This window comes from Oncorhynchus mykiss, chromosome 12 (assembly GCF_057628025.1).
Source record: "Oncorhynchus mykiss isolate SJ-2025 chromosome 12, ASM5762802v1, whole genome shotgun sequence".
NCBI classification, from domain to species: Eukaryota; Metazoa; Chordata; class Actinopteri; order Salmoniformes; family Salmonidae; genus Oncorhynchus; species Oncorhynchus mykiss.
Genome location: NC_143033.1, coordinates 85,120,605 through 85,133,068, shown reverse-complemented (window position 1 = coordinate 85,133,068; position 12,464 = coordinate 85,120,605). Strand labels below are relative to the sequence as shown.

Here is a 12,464-nt window from a genome sequence, read left to right as displayed (position 1 = left end):
TGGGTAATGTGTAATGAATAGTGGTGGTGAGGTTGGGTAATGTGTTATGAATAGTGGTGGTGAGGTTGGGTAATGTGTTATGAATAGTGGTGGTGAGGTTGGGTAATGTGTAATGAATAGTGGTGGTGAGGTTGGGTAATGTGTAATGAATAGTGGTGGTGAGGTTGGGTAATGTGTTATGAATAGTGCTGGTGAGGTTGGGTAATGGGTTATGAATAGTGGTGGTGAGGTTGGGTAACGGGTTATGAATAGTGGTGGTGAGGTTGGGTAATGTGTTATGAATAGTGGTGGTGAGGTTGGGTAATGTGTTTTGAATAGTGGTGGTGAGGTTGCGTAATGTGTTATGAATAGTGGTGGTGAGGTTGCGTAATGTGTTATGAATAGTGGTGGTGAGGTTGGGTAATGTGTTATGAATAGTGGTGGTGAGGTTGGGTAACGGGTTATGAATAGTGGTGGTGAGGTTGGGTAATGTGTTATGAATAGTGGTGGTGAGGTTGGGTAATGTGTTATGAATAGTGGTGGTGAGGTTGGGTAATGTGTAATGAATAGTGGTGGTGAGGTTGGGTAATGTGTTATGAATAGTGGTGGTGAGGTTGGGTAATGGGTTATGAATAGTGGTGGTGAGGTTGGGTAATGTGTAATGAATAGTGGTGGTGAGGTTGGGTAATGTGTTATGAATAGTGGTGGTGAGGTTGGGTAATGTGTAATGAATAGTGGTGGTGAGGTTGGGTAATGGGTTATGAATAGTGGTGGTGAGGTTGGGTATTGTGTTATGAATAGTGGTGGTGAGGTTGGGTAATGTGTAATGAATAGTGGTGGTGAGGTTGGGTAACGGGTTATGAATAGTGGTGGTGAGGTTGGGTAATGTGTTATGAATAGTGGTGGTGAGGTTGGGTAATGTGTAATGAATAGTGGTGGTGAGGTTGGGTAATGTGTTATGAATAGTGGTGGTGAGGTTGGGGAATGTGTAATGAATAGTGGTGGTGAGGTTGGGTAATGTGTAATGAATAGTGGTGGTGAGGTTAGGTAATGTGTTATGAATAGTGGTGGTGAGTTTGGGTAATGGGTTATGAATAGTGGTGGTGAGGTTGGGTAATGTGTTATGAATAGTGGTGGTGAGGTTGGGTAATGTGTAATGAATAGTGGTGGTGAGGTTGGGTAATGTGTTATGAATAGTGGTGGTGAGGTTGGGTAATGGGTTATGAATAGTGGTGGTGAGGTTGGGTAATCGGTTATGAATAGTGGTGGTTAGTTTGGGTAATGGGTTATGAATAGTGGTGGTGAGGTTGGGTAATGTGTTATGAATAGTGGTGGTGAGGTTGGGTAATGTGTAATGAATAGTGGTGGTGAGGTTGGGTAATGTGTTATGAATAGTGGTGGTGAGGTTGGGTAATGTGTAATGAATAGTGGTGGTGAGGTTAGGTAATGTGTTATGAATAGTGGTGGTGAGGTTGGGTAATGTGTTATGAATAGTGATGGTGAGGTTGGGTAATGTGTTTTGAATAGTGGTGGTGAGGTTGGGGAATGTGTTATGAATAGTGGTGGTGAGGTTGGGGAATGTGTTATGAATAGTGGTGGTGAGGTTGGGTAATGTGTTATGAATAGTGGTGGTGAGGTTGGGTAATGTGTTATGCATAGTGGTGGTGAGGTTGGGTAATGTGTTATGAATAGTGGTGGTGAGGTTGGGTAATGTGTTATGAATAGTGGTGGTGAGGTTGGGTAATGTGTTATGAATAGTGGTGGTGAGGTTGGGTAATGTGTTATGAATAGTGGTGGTGAGGTTGGGTAATGTGTTATGAATAGTGGTGGTGAGGTTGGGTAACGGGTTTTGAATAGTGGTGGTGAGGTTGGGTAACGGGTTATGAATAGTGGTGGTGAGGTTGGGTAACGGGTTTTGAATAGTGGTGGTGAGGTTGGGTAATGTGTTATGAATAGTGGTGGTGAGGTTGGGTAATGTGTTATGAATAGTGGTGGTGAGGTTGGGTAATGTGTTATGAATAGTGGTGGTGAGGTTGGGTAATGTGTTATGAATAGTGGTGGTGAGGTTGGGTAATGTGTTATGAATAGTGGTGGTGAGGTTGGGTAATGTGTTATGAATAGTGGTGGTGAGGTTGGGTAATGTGTAATGAATAGTGGTGGTGAGGTTGGGTAATGTGTTATGAATAGTGGTGGTGAGGTTGGGTAATGTGTTATGAATAGTGGTGGTAAGGTTGGGTAACGGGTTTTGAATAGTGGTGGTGAAGTTGGGTAATGTGTTATGAATAGTAGTGGTGAGGTTGGGTAATGTGTAATGAATAGTGGTGGTGAGGTTGGGTAATGTGTAATGAATAGTGGTGGTGAGGTTGGGTAATGGGTTATGAATAGTGGTGGTGAGGTTGGGTAATGTGTTATGAATAGTGGTGGTGAGGTTGGGTAATGTCTTATGAATAGTGGTGGTGAGGTTGGGTAATGTGTAATGAATAGTGGTGGTGAGGTTGGGTAATGTGTAATGAATAGTGGTGGTGAGGTTGGGTAATGTGTTATGAATAGTGGTGGTGAGGTTGGGTAATGTCTTATGAATAGTGGTGGTGAGGTTGGGTAATGTGTAATGAATAGTGGTGGTGAGGTTGGGTAATGTGTAATGAATAGTGGTGGTGAGGTTGGGTAATGTGTTATGAATAGTGGTGGTGAGGTTGGGTAATGTGTTATGAATAGTGGTGGTGAGGTTGGGTAACGGGTTATGAATAGTGGTGGTGAGGTTACATAGAGAGCCCCTCTGTGTACCGTAGGTACCGTATGTGTCATTGTCATTCCTTCTTTTCTGTCCCTAGGTTTTCAGAAGACTCCGCCTCGGCCCTGAGCCCCCCCTCAGTTCGTTCCCTGTCCCCCTCCCCTATCCACCACTCCCAGCCCGCCCTGTCCCTGTCCCCCACCCCTTCCTCCCAGTACCCCAACTGGAACCGTCCCCCATCCCCCCAGCCCCCTGTGGCTGCCGTACAGCCCCCTCCACGCTCCCACTCCCCCCTGTCCTCCCCCACCTACTCCCCTTATCCCACCTCCCCTAAACACCGGCCTGTGTATCGCACCAAAGCCCTGGAGTTCCAGTTCATTCCAAGTAGAGAGTCCAGGAAGGCAGAGTCCCACCACCTGCAGCGTAGGAGAGCCCCCAGTCCCCTCATCTCCCCCTCAGAGAGGCCCAAACTGGGTCCCCCCCGCCCCTCCTCCCTTCCCCTCCTCCCCACCACACCCCTCTACAGCAGCCTCTACGAGCTTCGCGGCTCTATGACCCCGCCCTCACCCGCTAACCACATGGGGGACCCCTACTTCTCCCCCTCCCCTCCTCTCTTCGCCCCCTCTGGTGCCCCTCCTCCCCCAAACGCCTCCCTGTTGGTGTCTCGCTCCCTCTCCCCCACACACTTTTTATCTGGTAGCTCATCCCCTCCCCTGCACCCTCTCCCCGCTCCCCCCTGCCTGAGCTACCCCCACCTCCCTCCCCCATCCCCCTCCAAGCCCTTTGCCTCCAAGCCACTGCCTTATTGGACCAAATACGACGTGGCTGATTGGCTGGGATACCTGAACCTGGGCGAGCACAGGGAGCATTTCCTGGACAACGAGATCGACGGCACTCACCTGCCCTCCCTCACCAAGGAGGACTATCTGGACCTGGGGGTGACACGTGTCGGACACCGCATGAACATCGACCGTGCTCTGAAGAGAGTGGCTGACAGGTAAGGGGAAGAGCGATGGATGGGTGAGAGGATAAGAGTACAGAGATAGGCCAGTCTTGTAAAATAAACAAAGATAAAACAAATCCTATACCAGGTTGTAAACCTCTGCCTATCCTCCTCTCCTATCTCTGTCCTCTATCTCCTCTGTCACTCTTGTCTCTGTCCTCTCTCTTGTCTCTCTCCTGTCTCTCTCCTGTCTCTCTCCTGTATCTCTCCTGTCTCTCTCCTGTCTCTCTCCTGTCTCTCTCCTGTCTCTCTCGTCTCTTGAATTGAAATCAGGCTCAAAATTAATATGTGTTATTCAGATAGTATGGCACTGGGGCAGCTCTTACTCTTGTTAAATCGTCCATTACTGGCTCAAACAAACAAAAAAAACATGACTTTAATCTCTCTATTCGTTCCCAAGGCTCTCCAGCTCTCCTTTTCCCATTTCTGCTCTGTCACCACGAGGAAGAAGGGATGATGGGAGTCGGAGCTGAGAAGACAAACAGAAAGAGAAAGGAGGGGGGATGGAGTCAGTGAGGGAACAGGAGAGAGAGAGGCCACAACTGCTGCTATCCATGATGGATTCACACAACAAAAGCAGAGGACCTGATTTCACCCAGAGGGAGGACCAATCAGGAAAAGAGAGGGGAAATGAGGGATGGAACAAGGGCTGACCAGTGCCTGGTACTCAGGGCCTGGTAGCTGACTCACACAGATACACTCACATGCACACAAATACAGTAACACACACACACAAACACTACGAGGATGGAATGACTGAATGTAGATTGAGGCAACAAATAACAATATGAGTAAAATAGTGATAAAAATTTGCCCAAAATATTGAGAGAAACAATCAAATGTTTAGCTTTTTCATCTGAGCAGTTCTTGGTGTTTTGGGGGAAAGAGAGAAGGAAGATTGTCCTCATTATTAACACTAGTTAGAGCTTTCTCCACCTGTCTTCTCTGGGTAGCTGTAGTTCCTCCTCTCTACCCTAGGGCTAGGGTTAGGTAGCTCCTCCTCTCTACCCTAGGGTTAGGTAGCTCCTCCTCTCTACCCTAGGGTTAGGTAGCTCTTCCTCTCTACCCTAGGGTTAGGTAGCTCCTCCTCTCTACCCTAGGGTTAGGTAGCTCCTCCTCTCTACCCTAGGGCTAGGTAGCTCCTCCTCTCTACCCTAGGGTTAGGTAGTTCCTCCTCTCTACCCTAGGGTTAGGTAGCTCCTCCTCTCTACCCTATGGTTTAGGTAGCTCCTCCTCTCTACCCTAGGGCTAGGTAGCTCCTCCTCTCTACCCTAGGGTTAGGTAGCTCCTCCTCTCTATCCTAGGGCTAGGTAGCTCCTCCTCTCTACCCTAGGGTTAGGTAGCTCCTCCTCTCTACCCAAGGGTTAGGTAGCGCCTCCTCTCTACCCTAGGGCTAGGGTTAGGTAGCTCCTCCTCTCTACCCTGGGGTTAGGTAGTTCCTCCTCTCTACCCTAGGGCTAGGGTTAGGTAGCTCCTCCTCTCTACCCTAGGGTTAGGTAGTTCCTCCTCTCTACCCTAGGGTTAGGTAGCTCCTCCTCTCTACCCTAGGGTTTAGGTAGCTCCTCCACTCTACCCTAGGGCTAGGTAGCTCCTCCTCTCTACCCTAGGGTTAAGTAGCGCCTCCTCTCTACCCTAAGGTTAGGTAGCCCCTCCTCTCTACCCTAGGGTTAGGGAGCTCCTCCTCTCTACACAAGGGTTAGGTAGCTCCTCCTCTCTACCCAAGGGTTAGGGTTAGGTAGCTCCTCCTCTCTATCCTAGGGATAGGTATTTCCTCCTCTCTACCCAAGGGTTAGGTAGCTCCTCCTCTCTACCCAAGGGTTAGGGTTAGGTAGCTCCTCCTCTCTACCCAAGGATTAGGGTTAGGTAGCTCCTCCTCTCTATCCTAGGGTTAGGTAGCTGTAGCTCCTCCTCTCTACCCTAGGGTTGGATAGGGGTTAGGTAGCTCCTCTCTACCCTAGGGTTGGATAGGGGTTAGGTAGCTCCTCTCTACCCTAGGGTAAGGGTTAGGTAGCTCCTCCTCTCTACCCAAGGGTAAGAGTTAGGTAGCTCCTCCTCTCTACCCAAGGGTAAGGGTTAGGTAGCTCTTCCTCTCTACCCAAGGGTTAGATAGCTCCCCCTCTCTACCCTAGGGTAAGGATTAGGTAGCTCCTCCTCTCTAACCAAGGGTAAGGTAGCTCCTCCTCTCTACCCAAGGGTTAGGGTTAGGTAGCTCCTCCTCTCTACCCAAGGGTTAGGGTTAGGTACAGTAGCTGTCTAGCTTGACTGTTGTTGGCTCCATAGCTGGCTGTTTATTCAGATGTGTTCAGTTTCAGTAGAGACTCCCCTTACAGTTAGTGGAGTACAGTCAATGAAACCCTGTGTGAGTGAATAGAAATGTTAAGAGCTCTTTGTCTGAGTGAATGTCATTGCTGGAGCGAGTTATTGGGATGAATATTCATGTCCATATTCTGTAGTTCAGAATATGGGCATGAATGAGACAAGGTGGCAGCCTACATGCATGTCTTGGGTAATGTCGTAGGTGGAGCACCTCTAGTAGGGGTCAGTGTGTCATCAGCGGAGCCCCTACCTGTTGGACTGAATGATATGACTTGTCCCCTGTTGGAAAGAGCTTGATGGGTAAATCCTCACTTGACTGTAGTGGCTGTGACTGGAGGAAACCTGTCAGTATGACTGTGTGTGATTGGTTTTCTGTTTTTACCTCACTAATGGGACGACTCCATGCTCACTGAAGGCCCTTCGATAAGGACCTGTAAACACATTCTATTTCTCTATAGCTTCTTTATCATCTTAAGTCTTATAACGGCATATTATATACAGACTGGTCACTGTATTACAAATCTGTAGCAAAAATAAGTGCCCAGACCAACAGCATAGAAATAAACACACAGACATGTACACCCTCTCACTCAATACACAGATCACTATACTGGCACATACAGAAATACACACTTACAAATGCTCATGTACACACATATACACATTCTCTCTCTCTCTCTGTGTTTGTGTTAGAATTAATGGGACACCTTAAATATATTTGTTTGGATCCAAGATGTAACTGATACTAAAAGGGACTGTGATTTCAGAGATGGAGGGAATACGTGACATAATCAGTATCTCATTGAAGATTGACTCCATTTATACGAAAGACTTTCGAAGCATCGAAGCAACTGCTTTTCAACTGTTCTAAAGTTCTCTGTGCAAGGGAGAGAGACTGAACAGGAGAGGGGAGGGAAAGAGAAACAAACTGCCAAATCTTCCTCTTTCCCACCCAATCCCCCCACTCCTTCCAAAAACTCTTTCTACAGAAGCATGAGAACATAAACTAAGGCCCAAATGAGTGGGAGGAGAGATATGTTCTGTTTTAATACTACAATTGTTCTTACAACAATTTTTTAACTTAAGATGGGTCTGGAATACTGCTATTGATATGAAGTGAATTATTGTTACTATTATCATTACTATCATCGTCCTTACTGTTATAAGGTGCAGTTCCCCGTTCTGCCTTTCATGGCTGAGGTGGCGCTCTTTTGCATTTTAGGCAATGTATTTTCATAATTTTGCCAGAAGTGTTAGTCGATATAATCCTATAAACTTATCATGAGATTCATGACTGTAGGTCAAAGTATGACACCATGGTGTCTAACAATTTAAAATGTATATAAATATAAAATTATATTGTTACTTCCAAAAATACAGAAAAAATATCTATTTAGTTTGATGTACAAAATGCTTTACATAACAAGGCTTTTGTCTAGTCATAAAACCACCACCTTTGCCCTCTTGTTTTGGTATAATATTTTGAAATGAAGGTTTGACTCAGATTGACATTGAGGCCTAGATTCAATCCGGAGGGTGGAAGACCCGCGTTATAGCACGATTGGCATTTAAAGACAATGTTCCCGCATTCCCAGAGACTGCATTCACAGTAAACACTGCATTTGTCGGCTCAAATGGAAATGACCTCTCAATGTCAATTGCGCTATAACGAGGATATTCCGCGTTCTGGGTTGAATCTAGCCCTAAATATATTTTTATGCAAGAATTACTCTGCCATCCAAGCTTCCTCTCACTTTAAGGCAGTGTCTGTGTCTAAAGCTGTGAATATACGTATCACTTTAAACCTCACTGTGTGGAAGCCAAAGTTAGATTCACTACCTTATTCACATTATTTTATGCAGATCAAGATGTAGCTATTGTGCCCTGGAAATGGCCACCAGACAAATGGTATTGTGAAAAATATGCATATAATTATTCACATCAAATGTGTTTATTTTGTACATTTCAAGTCATTATGGATTATTAAAGTAGTATTTTATTTATTGCCATTTCATTGTTTATCTACTCATTTAAACATTAATTTATGTCAGGGCTATTCAACCGGGGGGTCCACAAAATCCCCAAAGCAAAACGTGATTTTTATATCGCTATCAATAACAGAATAAACATTTTGAATTACATACCTACAGTGGAGAATATCTTCTTTATAATTATGTCAACTTTATTAATCAAGTCCTGATATAGAGCAAATTACACTCATTGAAGCCAATAATTACACCAGTGTCTGACATAGGCTTTGAAACAGCACACATATAAGTTTCCAGTGTGGCGAGTGCTGCTGGAAAGCTGTCTTGACTTGGACATACATTTTTGAAAACACATGGCAAACCTTTGTTTAACCAGATAAACAGTTCTTAGTGAAAGTGTTTAAATTACCTTTCTAGGTAATAGGCTGTGTTAGAGTTTACACTTCCTCTTCCAATTATGTGAGTTCAAAGTAATGACAAATTATCTACCAAATCTATTTTTAAATGTTGATTACTTCACCTTTCCACTGTCAATCACCTGATGAGAATATGTAAAAAAAATGCTCATGTATGATGGGGTCCCTGGGTCAAATGCTTGCCTGGGAGGGGGTCCCTGAGCAAGGAAAGGTTAAATACCCTATTTGTCATTTTCACGAGAATTATACTATTGACCTATTTTCACCTTGCATTTAGTTGGATTGGGTGCTTTCAGCTTAATCTGTGATCAGTTGGACATCTCTTTTCTCCATCACTAAAATTAAACAAGGGCTCTTCCATTATCTCTATTTATTTACTACTAAACACCACATTTGAGTCCTAAAACACATCCCCCAGCAGTGGGTGGGTATTGGCAGGTTACATGCATGAGTGCTTTCCATCTCACTCCAATCTGGAGGAATGTGAGGCCTTCAGATCCTTGTCCTTATGCCCACACGCTACACACTTAAGCTGTTTACACAGGGAGAACAATTCAGTAACATTTGAAAAACTGATTTGTCAAATGACCAATTAGTGGAAAAAATATCAGAATTGGGCTGCCTGTGTAGACAGCCTTACATGAGCAGCATTCAGGATGGGGAATGACATTTGTGACTGTGGTGATCAAGGTTAAACGAACGCAGGTGATATAGCAATAAGGACGATGAAAATAATGTTCACCCAAATTATGGTTTAAGATGTAAAAAATCTAACCCTAAAGAATCTGTCTTCCAAATAATGTTTCAAATGAAGGTAGTGTTATTTAACTGAAGTGCTTTCTATACCGCTCGCTCCATTCCCTATGGAAGACCTCTGTTCTGCATGTCCTCCAGGCATCAACTCCCTGCAGAAAGCCCCCTACACAGCTGCTGCACTGTGAGAGACTATGTACTGTTCAGCTGGTTTACAGTCACTGCATTATGCAATGGGTTCATTATCACATTACTCTTAGAATATCAACAAGGTATGAATGCCTGTTCCTGCTGCTATGACAACCTTACCATTTACTAGTGTTGGGTAAATGTGGCAGTGACAAACTTGTTTTGCAGTGTTTTTCACCACCATCTCATAGCAGGATTCAATAGGTGTATAATTATGCTGTCAGGATCTGGCTGTATAGAAAGCACCATCTTGTTTAAGATAATATTTTAAACTGATGAGAAGTATGAGCCGATGAACAGTAACTTACAGAATGTGATATACATATGCACATTCATATAAACATAAATATATGAACGTCAAATGTTAAGAGATGAATAAATTAGAATTATAATAAAGATGCAGAAATAAAATTGAGTGGTCATTTATTCCATGTACAAATAAATTGACCATTTGCATCAAACACACCTGCGGGGGGGGGGGGAGCTCACCAGTAAAGTTAGAAAGGACATGACCCAGAGTATCTGATTCAAATATTTTAATGTTTCAGCCTTACATAATCAGGAACATAAATAAAAAAATCTCACTTAGGTCAGCACATTTCCATTGCTGAGTCAGCCCTGGTATTAACAATTCTTCCCACATCTACAGAATTATTAGCAAAAGGGATATTGTTTCACAATCTTGGTCATGTTGGGGAAATAATCCTTATTGCTTTGATAAATTGGTGAGCTGGTGGATTTAAAAAAAAGGGACTGAAGTGACACCAGCTGGATAATTCTGGAAATACAGGTAAAAGTGCCTCGTGCAAAACACAGGCCCCTAAATAATCCATTAAAGATCTCACCCCATGTTAACTTCTTTGGTACTGGGGGGCAGTACTGAGTGGTTTGGATAAGCAGGTGCCCAGAGTAAACTGCCTGCTACGCAGGCTCAAAAGCTAGATTATGAATATAATTAGTAGATTTGAATTGAAAACACTCCGAAGTTTCTAAAACTGCTTGAATGATGTCTGTGAGTATCTTTAGAACCTTGTTTGAGCCAGGTGTCTGGCAGAGTGCCATGAACTCAGTCTCACTCATGCCCGAGAGTTAGCTGCATTCTATTGCATTTCTAAAGACAAAGGAATTGAAATATTATTGAATATTTATGATAAAAACATCCTAAAGATTGATTCTATACGTCGTTTGACATTTCTACGACCTGTTACAGAACTTTTTGGACTGTCTGAATTTGCGCCTGGACTATCCCGCGCCTCGTGAGTTTGGATTTGTGAACTAAACACGCAAACAAGAGCTATTTGGACATAAATGGACTTTATCGAACAAAACAAACATTTGTGGAACTGGGATTCCTGGGAGTGCATTCTGGTAAAGATCAAAGGTAAGTGAATATTTATAATGCTATTTCTGACTTGTGACACCTCCTTTGGAAAATGGCTGTATGTTTTTCTGTGGCTAGGTGCTGACCTCAAATAATCGATGCGCTTTTGCCGTAAAGCCTTTTTGAAATCTGACAGCAGTTGCATTGAGAAGTAACACGGCAGTCCTGGGAGTGCCATCTGATGAAGATCAAATGTTTATTTAATTTCTATTTCTGACTGAGGGCTCTCCTTGGCTGGAAAATGGCCCTATGGTTTTCTGTGGCTAGGTGCTGACCTAACATAATCGTTTGGTGTGCTTTCGCCACAAAGCCCATATGAAAATCGGACACTGTGGCTGGATTTACAAGAAGTTTATCTTTAAAATCATGTAAAATACTTGTTTGAGGAATTTTAATTATGGGATTTCAGTTTTGAATTTGGCACCCTGCAATTTCACTGGCTGTTGGCGAGGTGGGATGCTACCGTCCCACATATCCCAGAGAGGTTAACAGACTGCAGTCTTCTGTGGAGGGCCAAGATCTGCATGAAGAGAGTGATAGAAAACTGTCTGAAAATAATTACATCACAACCTACAAGGCTTAATTATCAGTCTCCTCAGACTCAAGCCTGTCAGAGCCAGAGAGCACCTTATCACCACAGATATTCAGAGCCCAGTGCAAAACATCACAGGAGAAAATCATTTAAACAAGGATTCAATTTGCTAGTCATTAGTACTTAAAGCTCACCTTGTAGTTTGGTATCGACTTAGCCTTGTCACCTTTGGGGAAAATAAGTTCTATTAGGACAATAATCAATGAATATTTAAAAAAAATCTACAAGACTGAGACTAACATTATCCTCAGACTCGGGCCTGTCAGAGCCAGAGAGCACTTTTTCGCCACAGAAATTCAGAGCCCAGTGCAAAACATCATAGGAAAACAAAGTACATATGAAAGAAAACCAGACTCACCTTGTGGATTCTCTGACAGCCTCGTAACCTTTGGACAATAGAAAAAGACTGCCATAAGGACAATATCTGCAACGGACAATCAAGCAGACAAGACTAACTACAGTAGACGCGAGCATCCTCAGACTCGGGCCTGTCAGAGCCAGAGAGCACTTTATCGCCACAGAATTTCAGAGCCCAGTGCAAAACATCATAGGAGACGTTTTAGACATCGCGCCAGACACCGCAATGCCCCAGGTAACTTGCTAGCTAAGCAGTGTCCATAGAAAGGTTCACCCTCTTGGGTATAGGCCAACTCAAAACGAGATATACTTGCCTCAAGTCGAAATTATAAATTGAAAGTTTTATACAAACGTTTAAGTAGCTCCATCTAACTACTTAGCCAACATGAGCTTCCTGCATACGTTCTACAATTAGCCTACTTTGCTAGCAAGCTGTTAACGTTAGCTAGCCACATCAAGGGAATTCGTTCACTGTCTAACTAAATAAAACATGACTGCTGAGGAAAGGAACTATCTAGCTATATCGTTTAATTCAAATAAGACGAAAATGTCCAGCTTCACACTCACCAGGCCACGTGCAGACCCTCCAGTCTAAGTGAGGAAAAGGCTGACACACCAAAATGGCCGGTTTTATATGTCATTTCTGGGAGGAACAAAGAATAGGACCCCTTTTTTTGGCTGCCTATCGTAGGCGCCGTAAGTAAAAACAATCACATTGTTTCGAAATAACTACTTGAAGTCGAACTATGAAATATAATG

General features: G+C 43.8%; 1 protein-coding gene, 1 long non-coding RNA gene and 3 other non-coding genes across 8 annotated transcripts in view; 1 reads left to right on the top strand and 4 right to left on the bottom strand.

Moving 5' to 3' along the window:
• LOC110538995 (SH3 and multiple ankyrin repeat domains protein 1-like) overlaps positions 1–9,786 on the top strand; it is a 112,357-nt gene extending 102,571 nt beyond the window's left edge. For all 3 annotated transcript variants that reach the window (XM_090193779.1, XM_090193778.1, XM_090193780.1), the window contains 2 exons: positions 2,811–3,707; positions 4,114–9,786. In XM_090193779.1, the coding sequence (XP_090049905.1) occupies positions 2,811–3,707; positions 4,114–4,186 (970 nt within the window). In that variant the 3' untranslated portion in view covers positions 4,187–9,786. The remainder of the gene's footprint in view (positions 1–2,810; positions 3,708–4,113) is intronic.
• Positions 9,787–9,896: 110 nt separating this feature from the next.
• LOC110538618 (uncharacterized) lies at positions 9,897–12,359 on the bottom strand. 2 transcript variants are annotated; one of them, XR_016485367.1, is made up of 4 exons: positions 12,273–12,359; positions 11,707–11,772; positions 11,483–11,514; positions 9,897–11,276 (listed from the first exon to the last, which is right to left on the bottom strand). It is a non-coding gene; the product is annotated as an uncharacterized LOC110538618 (long non-coding RNA). The 2 variants fall into 2 exon arrangements; XR_002475786.3 differs by having other exon boundaries at positions 11,707–11,734; positions 12,273–12,346.
• On the bottom strand, positions 11,345–11,432 carry LOC118937941 (small nucleolar RNA SNORD88). The gene has a single exon (XR_005035348.1). It is a non-coding gene; the product is annotated as a small nucleolar RNA SNORD88 (small nucleolar RNA).
• Positions 11,589–11,676, bottom strand: LOC118937942 (small nucleolar RNA SNORD88). The gene has a single exon (XR_005035349.1). It is a non-coding gene; the product is annotated as a small nucleolar RNA SNORD88 (small nucleolar RNA).
• LOC118937943 (small nucleolar RNA SNORD88) lies at positions 11,818–11,905 on the bottom strand. The gene has a single exon (XR_005035350.1). It is a non-coding gene; the product is annotated as a small nucleolar RNA SNORD88 (small nucleolar RNA).
• Positions 12,360–12,464: the final 105 nt, after the last annotated feature.